Source organism: Bos grunniens, chromosome 1, assembly GCF_055505025.1.
Source record: "Bos grunniens cultivar Pamir isolate PY7600 chromosome 1, Bosgru_T2T1.0, whole genome shotgun sequence".
Taxonomy (NCBI): domain Eukaryota; kingdom Metazoa; phylum Chordata; class Mammalia; order Artiodactyla; family Bovidae; genus Bos; species Bos grunniens.
Window position 1 is genome coordinate 99634490 of NC_141165.1, and position 9305 is coordinate 99643794.

The following is a 9305-nucleotide window of genomic DNA, read 5'->3' on the forward strand; positions in this document are numbered from 1 at the left end:
AAGTAAAAACCTTGATGTATTTTTCAGAAGTTTTCCTGGGAAATTTCTATAAAATTAAATTTCTTGACTAATCATTTATGCTAGTTATAAAAATATATACATGATTAAAATAAAATATAATGATTATAAATCAACTGTACAGCATAAAAAATATTAATGGCAGAAGGAGTGAGAAGCAGAAAGTACAAGTCTTTCTTCATAAAGAGAAATATGCTGATACCTAATTCCTCTATCACAACTTCTTTTACAAAGAAAAAGGCTAATATTTTCTTAAAACTGAGGAAAAAATATGATTTCACAAAATGATATCCATGATATCAAATTAGGAGTAAATTATCAAATTATCAATAAAACTGGTTGGGGAAATTTTGGGCTTTTTTTTTTTTACTATGTAGACTATGTGTATCAACCTTTGGTTCCTCATAACTATAAATTACCTCTAATATTTCAAAGGGCATTTGCAAACCCCAAGAATTCCATAACTCCACAAATACAAACAGCTTTTTGACTGGTAACATGGTTTGATTTGCATTAAACTGCAAAACCACTACATTTTAGTGGTTTTCTGACATTTTTTGAAACCAAATTATAAGTTCCTCTCTGAGGAATTTGAAGATTGCCATTTAATCTGAAAAACATACAAAACAGAATTGGTAGGATACCAACCTACCAATCTGTATTCTATTCTAGGGTAAACAACAGAAAGAACTGGTAAGATATTCTCATAAGAAATTTTCTTTTCCTTAAGAATATAAACATCCTACCTTTGTGTGATGGAGCCTACTAAACTTTTGTGATGTTCTTAAATTCCAAATTAGCAAATTTTTCAGTTGTAGTTTCATTTATATTCTGATAAGTACTATCTGTCAAGCTGCTGTTAAAGAGCTACTAAGGAGTTTTAGCAAATATTTATAGTTATTTAAAAAAGAAAAAACAAACAAAAAAAACAAAACAAGGAAAAGCATTTATAATCACTACATGAATAGAAAACTTTGACTATAATTTTGAGAATTTAAAAGCTAGGAGAAGGAAAGGGAATAAAAGTACCACAGAACTTATTTAAATATTAATGGCTAATAATTGAAAAGACAGTTTAAAAGGTACTCCTTTATCTTTTGAGGAAGAGAGACCTACTCATTTATTAAAAAGACAGACACACAGGGAACTCATATTTCTGAGTGCAACCATGAGTCAAAAGAAATACTTACCACATAAGGTAATGCAAATTCTTCACACATTTCTATGGCAATATTGTCTGCTTTTTGAATTCCAACAACACTATCCACTAATAAAAATGTTCTCATCAAACTGTAGGAATGCAGAAATGAAGATTAACAGCAAAGAAAAATATACTTATTCATTTCCCCCACCCCAACCTTCACTACACTAAGAAATTGTCTTTTGAAAAATTATCAGATCAAAATTTAAAAATTTCTTTAGGCAAAAGGAATTCTCAATTTACCATGAAGTCCATCCTAGTTCCAATAGGTCTCAGTGTTGGTTACGTTCAATAGCTGGACTCATTAATATTATTTCAATAGCATATACTGAACATATGACTTTCTGCCTAGAACTGGATACAAAGATGAATGAGCCCCTTCTTCTAAGAGACTGAATTCTAGCAGGAGAATGAAAGAGGGACCCAGTTAACTATAAGTTACCATAAAAGTGTCTAAGTCTTCAAATATTACTTCAAGACTAGTAGATAACAAAACCAAACACATTACATTTTGTATTTTCTTGTGTAAGTATTTTATCTTAGCTTCTATGTAAAGATACAACAAGCAAATTACTTATAAACATTTTTTAATACTTCAAAAGTTTAACATTAATTTTTCCATATATTCAGCAATGCTTGAAACATAGACCTGCTACCTGGCTACCTATGGAGACAAATAAAAGTAGTATTTATCGAGGCTGTGATGTCAGAAGTATTTTAAGAATAACCAGAATTTACTGAAGTTTATTTAAATCTGGTAAACACCACATTAACCAACAAGTTTCATTTTTAAAAACAGCCAACTAAGAGTTTGGTATAAAAAATTAATAAAGTCTGCTGCTGTACTACTTATAGTCTCAATATAGGAAAACAATTGAATTTAAGTTTAACCTAATTTACAGGAAAAAACACTAAGCAGACAGTGTATACCTTCCTCTGAAATAGTTCAGAATATTATGAGAATAAAGTACACTTTCTAGAAAAGTTATTTGATAAAACGGAAGGGTTCATCATGTGTAGAATGTTCTATTCATGAAAACATGTTTAGGGGTTAAATATAACAATTATAAGATAAAAAAAGCTTCTTACTTCTTTCGTTCTTTTAGGTAGGTTTCTACCATGTCAACGAAATCTTCAGGTGCTCTATAGCCATAACCTGGCATGTCCACCAATGTAAAGTATTTTCCAACTTTGTAAAAATTAAGTTTCTTTGTATGGCCCTGATGAAGTAAATGTAAAAATAAGTTTCTTAAAATATGTCTTTTATATATTTCATGACTCAAAATATTTTCTGTTCAATCAATAATTACTTATTAAAAGCATAAAAGTATTCTGTACATAACCCTATGCAGATGACGATACAGGAAAAAGAAACAGAAGAGAAGCGGCTGGATATAAACTTAGATGATTCTACTTCCTCCTTCCAATTCATTTTTTTTTTAAGAGAATCTATATGATTTAAGAACTTCAAATTCCATATTAGAAATACACAGGCAAAATTTTCAAGTTTTCCTATTTCATTAGGTCTCTCTCAGTGAAATCATTAGTTCTCTCTCAGTGAAAAAGTTATACTGGTCTAAATAGTATGGCTGCATTAGTCAATATTCTCTGATGAATAATATATTTCCACTTTAAAGAATTATCTCCACTTTATATGAATTATGGCACAAACAGGATAAATTAAATGCTTACTGTCATACAGGTTTTCATAAAAACTAGATGCAAAGTTTGATACTGTAGCTAGACTATTACTTGCCTAAAATCAATTTGCATGTTTTATTAGATGGGTTTGGTGCTTTCATTAAGCCATTTTTTAAAAAAGCATGTACAACTGTAAAGTACCTGTGCAACTACAATTAATGTAAAGATGATCAAAATAGTTTATTCATGTGGTTTTCTGTCCACGGACATTTATTAATTAGAAAAGGAAAAATTATGACAAACAATTTTAAAAGTCAATTGTTCAGAACTCAGGAAGGTTTTATAAATGATGCTTAGGTTCCCAAGGCAGCTTGTGTGTCTATCTATAGGAAAATAACCTTAGAATTACAGATTAGAAATGTCAAGAATATAGTTCTTCCATTGTCTTCTCACAGCAGAAAGGAAACACCCCTACCTAGAAGTGAGAGTTGAACTACGACAGACATTTGATGAGGCAGGGCACAAGGGAGTAAGGATAGGAGGGTTAACAAGTGACTACAATCATCAGCGGTAGTATCAGGGAATCAACTATGTGAAGAGACTGGGAGCAAGAAAAGATTAGTGAAGCCTCAGGGAAGGGCTCTAATGTAAGGAAATTCGGGCAGTGAGCCCTGGGTTGCTAGGAACATTTTGCCAAGGATAGATAATAAGGTGAGGGGAACTGGGGTGAGGAGAAGGTTCCTTAAATAGTGGTAGAGTCTGTATTATGGAAAAGGAAGCAGAGGAAATGAGAAAATGACAAAAATCTACCACAGCAGACGGACAGGGATATTAGGCACATAAATTTGGCCCTGGGTAAACTGGGAAGTGCCTGATTCGTGTATATATATGAGTTGGCTAGGTATAAAAGATTATAGGAGGAAAAAAAATACACTTGAAAGCTGTTTCCTTTAAAAATCAATATAAAACTAGATGAGCATTCTCATAGAAGCAAATATAGAATGACAATGAAATAACTCTTGAGAAAAGACTGGACCAAGGATAATTTCTTCAAGATACTGGCCAGGTTACTAAAATAACTTCCGTTTTCTTCAGAGAAGTATGCAGGCATTAATGAAATGTCTTACATTAGCACTTGTTTGAAAGAAATCACTTTTCTAGGAACTTAGCAATTATGGTTTCTAACCTCCGCCCCTCCCCCCCATATTTATTATTCATCTTAGTCAATTCAGAGGTAGTTCAGATATGTTTTAAATTTTGACATACCGGTTTTTTGGAGACTCTAACTTCAACCTCTGGGGCAAGTGAAAACAAAGCCTTTATTAGAGAGGATTTTCCAACATTGCTTCTGCCTATAAAACACACCTTATACAAGCAAAAACAAGATAATTGAGTACTAGTTTATACGTGTGTGTGTATGTGTATATATATATATGTAATCATATACTGTACTGGGTTGGCCAAAAAGTTTATTTGGGTTTTACTGTACCAGCTTACAGAAAAACACAAATGAACTTTTTGGCCAACCCACTATTAACTGTAAAAACCTGTAAATACTATTCAGTCTTGACTAACCATAAAAAAGTAGCTTATGGTTAGTCAACCTTCAAATTCTAATATACAGCTGTTATATATTAAATGATTTCAATGTGGCAGGTGCTGTTTTAAAAGCTCTTGTTATTTTCTTATTTACTCTTTACAATATCCCTATGAGACAGATAATATTATAAATTATCTGTCTCATAAACTGTAAAAGTTTTCTCACTTTACAGGTGAGAAAACCTGAGGCAAAGAGAGGCTCAATACCTGGCCCAAAATTATACAGCTAGAAAGTGAAGAAGCTGGAAACTGAACTCTAGACATCTATATCTGTACCTGTGCTTTTAATTACACATGCCACTCAAGAACATCTGCAACATTTATTGAGAATTCCATATTTTCAAAGCTTTTTGAAGTTAACAATTACATGCGTTTCAACAAAACTGGCTCTAAAGTCATTTCTCCACAAACTCTCAAAGTACACCATTAAAACATTATAATTATTTCTTTCTCTTGACCTTTCTTGTTCCATTTAAGCTTTTCTCCTTTAGTGTGAGTGTAGAAAGCAACAAAATATTTCTGAGACTAACCCACTCCAGTGTTCTTGCCTGGAGAATCCCAGCGATGGGGAAGCCTGGTGGGCTGTCGTCTATAGGGTCACACAGAGTCGGACACGACTGAAGTGACTTAGCAATAGCAACCATTAATACACATGGCTTGGCTTTTTAAAAGTATTGAAGAAGGTACAACCAATCAGTGCTTCTAAATGAGGGCGGTAGCGCCCCCTGGGGGTGTTTTCGAAATGTCTAAGGGCGTTTTTTATTAACATGAGGGCATTTTTGGTTATTAATATAACTGGGTGGCATTTAGTGAGCAGGAGCCAGCAATGTTATTTATTTTGCAAAACTGTGGTCAGTCCTTCAAAATAAACTGATTTGGATGCTGCATAAATTTCAAATGTCCTACCGGATTAAATCGGATAATATAGATTAAAAAAACTAAATTAAAAAGAAATTACACAAAAGTCCAGTAATTTAAAAATGGAAAAGCAATGCTGTCACAAAATCATTAAGTGATTTATGTACTCTTAAATTATTGTAGAGTTCGAGTGGAAAAGTTCCAGAGCAATGGTGCCGTTATCACAAATAACGGAGATCTGGCGTGCTGCGATTCATGGGGTCGCAAAGAATCGGACACGACTGAGCGACTGAACTGAGCCTTCTTTTAACAGACAGAACAAAATATTAAACTATAGGACATGCATAAAATGCACACTCACTGAATTCACTGAAGCTGTTTTAGAAAATCTTACAGATTATTGCCATCTATATATGATTTTTTTTTGCACATGATAGGAAATTCAGATTGAGTGAAAATTATGTACTGATAAGGATCACTTCATTTGTAAAACTACTCTACTTTTTGTATTCTTCACTTTTTCCAGTTTGTCTCGGCATGTTTTCCCTACTTCAATTAAAAACAAAAATGATAAATGTTTTAATCGCCTTCTAAAGTCTTTCATATTCACTACCAAAATAATTGGGCTTCCCTTGTGGCTCAGCTTGTAAAGAATCTGCCTGCAATGCTGGAGACCTGGGTTCAATCCCTGGGTTGGGAAGATCCCCTGACGAAGGGAACGGCTACCCACTCCAGTATGCTGGCCTGGAGAATTCCATGGTCTGTATAGTCCATGGTGTCGCAAAGAGTCGGACACGACTGAGTGACTTTCACTCACTTACTCACCAAAAAACATTAAACCCATATCTGCTTATGTTACAATAATGATACCGCGTCCATACAAAGCTAGTAAATCTCTCTGGTTTGCTGATAATGCAGGCAGGCATGCTAAACTGCGTCAGTCGTGTCCGACTCTGTGTGACCCTGTGGGCTTCAGCCTGTCAAGCTTCTGTGTCCAGTCCAGGCATGAATACTGGAGTGGGCTGCCATGCCCTCCTAGGGGATCTTCCCGACCCACGGATCGAACCTGTGTCTTTTATGTCTACCTGCATTGGCAGGAGGGTTCTTTACCATTTGCATCTCTAGTTGATAATAGGTTACAGCAAAATCACAGCCCAAGCCCTCAGTACCCGCAGGCGGCTGGGGCGCTCACCTCGGGGCGGTGAAGGTCCGGGGCGTGGTCGAGACGCACCGCCGAGGTGAGGTACTCGATGCGGTTTCGGGCGGAGGCCGTGAAGAAACTCTCCGCCCGCGCGATGTCCTCCAGGCTCGGGTGGAAGATATTCAGGTGAAGGTCTGGCCTCGAGCCCGGGACGAAATGCTCATGGAGTTCTTCCAGCGGGAAGACCAGCTTCGTCAGCTGCTTGCTCGGCAGCCGTAGAACCTCCGTGAAGGCCTGGAACGCGCTGAAAGCTCGTCTTCCACTCCCCAGTTCTGGTCCCATCGCAAACAGCCTGCCCACGCTCTGCCGCAGCCGGTGCGCTGCCATTTTCCTCTTTTAGAAGTCACACCTTGGGACCTCATTCCCAGAGTCTGAAATGCGCGTGCGTGACCCGGCTCCCGCTAAGCCTGCTGGGAATTGTAGTTTCCAATGGCCTCTTTGGTTCCCGCAGAGATTCTTTGTGTATCAAGAGCTGGAGACAGGTGTTGACCGCAGCGGGGGAAAAAGTGGCTGGGTGCTTTTCACATTCTGGCCCTGACACCTGTGCCTTTGACTTGTATGTCGCTTTGGGGAGGTTGTTTAACTTTTTCAGAGCTGAAAAAACATATCGGCTGTGTAAGCCCTGAGGCCCAAGTGAAGAAGAAAACGTGCGAAGCCCTGATGGATTTCAGGGCGGTTTACTCTTCACACTTTCTGGTTGTTGGAAAAACACTTGAGCAGAAATGAAAAGGGCGGGTGAGAAATGTTCAAAAAGCACCTGGTTTTCAGGGTGCAGACAGTTCGTACTTCATTCCACCTTCTCTAGAGCTGCAGGAAATGTCATTAAAATTTAGAGATTTCTTACAGAGTAAAAAAAAAAACCAAAACAAAAAAAAAAACAGTTTACACAGGTGTTCAAGAGTTGTTTCATTGAAGTTACGTAGTGCAACCCACTCCAGTGTTCTTGCCTGGAGAATCCCAGGGACAGGGGAGCCTGGTGGGCTGCCGTCTATGGGGTCGCACAGAGTCGGACAAGACTGAAGCGACTTAGCAGCAGTAGCAGCAGTGACATCTTATTTCAGAAGTTTCTTAAAGTCATTCAAACTCTTCAGTGCTGGAATGGGAGATAGAGCGACCGTGATAAAATGACTATCTGAAAGATATTTCTACCTAAAAGACGATGGGTCTTCTAAAACCTTAGCAGCAAACAGCATAGCAAGGTTAGCTCATGATCTCTTGAGCGATTCCTCAGGTTGTTCATTGACTATTCAGGGCAGTTCTTGAGTTAATGTCACACAAAAATTAGTGAACAAGATCAACAACTTTGACTTTGTTGTTTCAGGCAACAAAGTAGCCTGAAATTGCTGGCCGGCTAATTTTTCTGTTGATCTTTGCTTTAGGCTTTAAGGCTTTCCTCCATCTCCTAGACGCACGCCTCCATAAGAAAATACTTTTTGTAAACATCCAGACGTTTTGGATATATAAGTTAACCATGTTTGTAATTTAACTCAAAATACTGTTCTAAAGCCTTAAAAATTTTTAAACAATGTATTTGAAAGTCTTTCTGTATCAATACATACTTAACATAAATGATTGTTTTTAATGGAGGCATATTATTCAATTTATTTCCTTATGTCTTATTGATCACTAATTAGGTTTTTGTTGTTACAACAGTGCTACAACGAGCCCTCATAAAGAGATATTTTTTCACACTTGTGGAAGTAGGACACATCCCTAGAAGAGGACTTGATTGGTGCATAAGTTGTGTGCATTTCTATTTTTCATATTTCTGTGGAAAAATTATCTTTTAAAGAAATTGCAATGGAAGTGAAGTAAAGTCGCTCAGTTGTGTCCAACTCTTTGCGACCCCATGGACTGTAGCCTACCAGACTCCTCTGTCCATGGGATTTTCCAGACAAGAGTACTGGAGTGGGATGCCATTTCCTTCTCTGGACTAATTCCTAATAACAAAATATTATAGCATCAAAGTAGGCATTATAAAAGCAGGCTATTATAATGTTGTGTAATCATGCCATACATTCTTGAACAAATTAAAAAAAACATTTTTTAAGTTCATATATTCCTGATTATTAAAGAGAATAAATATACTTTGTAAAAATCATGTTTTGTATTAGATTATTCACTTTAAAATGATTTATAATAACTGTTTAGTTATTGAGAACATTGACCTTTTATCTGTCATGTTTTTAAAATATTTTCCCCAACTTTTTAACTTTTGACTTTTTAATAGGATTTTGATTGTAGATTTTTAATTTGTAAGTGGCCAAACTGAATAGTCTCTTAAACATTCTAAGCTTTGTGTTATGTTTAGAAAAATTTTCTAGGGTTATAAACAAATTAACCTGTCTTTTATTCTAGTGGTTTAAGTTTTTTCACAGTTAAATGTTTCATACAATTGGAGTTTGTTTTAATAAAAAGAGTCTGCTAGGAATTCAGCTCTATTTTTTTCCAAATGGTTAGCCAGTTGTCTCAACAATACTCATTAAATAGTCCATCTTTTTTTCACTGAATATGTATGTTGGTACATTTGCAGACAACTCTGAACTTTGAGGGCTTCCCTGGTGGCTCAGTGGTAAAGAATCCACCTGCAATGCTGGAGAACTGAGTTCAATCCCTGGGTTAGGAAGATCCCTTGGAGAAGGGAATGGCTTTGCATTACAGTCTTCTTGCATAGAGAACTCCCTGGACAGAGGAGCCTGGTGGGTTACCGTCGATGGGGTCACAAAGAGTTGTGCATGACTGAGCAACTAACACTTTCAACACTGAACCTTGAAAGTGCTTTCATAT

At 36.4% G+C, this 9305-nt stretch overlaps 1 protein-coding gene across 9 annotated transcripts in view; it reads right to left on the bottom strand.

The window, feature by feature from the left end:
- GTPBP8 (GTP binding protein 8) overlaps positions 1 to 6863 on the bottom strand; it is a 23161-nt gene extending 16298 nt beyond the window's left edge. For 4 of the 9 annotated variants that reach the window (XM_086406322.1, XM_086406299.1, XM_086406309.1 and 1 more), the window contains exons 1-4: positions 6510 to 6863; positions 4127 to 4225; positions 2309 to 2439; positions 1209 to 1308 (exon numbers count right to left, since the gene is read on the bottom strand). In XM_086406322.1, the coding sequence (XP_086262448.1) occupies positions 1209 to 1308; positions 2309 to 2439; positions 4127 to 4225; positions 6510 to 6845 (666 nt within the window). In that variant the 5' untranslated portion in view covers positions 6846 to 6863. The remainder of the gene's footprint in view (positions 1 to 1208; positions 1309 to 2308; positions 2440 to 4126; positions 4226 to 6509) is intronic. The other 5 variants (XM_086406328.1, XM_086406323.1, XM_086406324.1 and 2 more) reach the window with 2 other exon arrangements.
- Positions 6864 to 9305: the final 2442 nt, after the last annotated feature.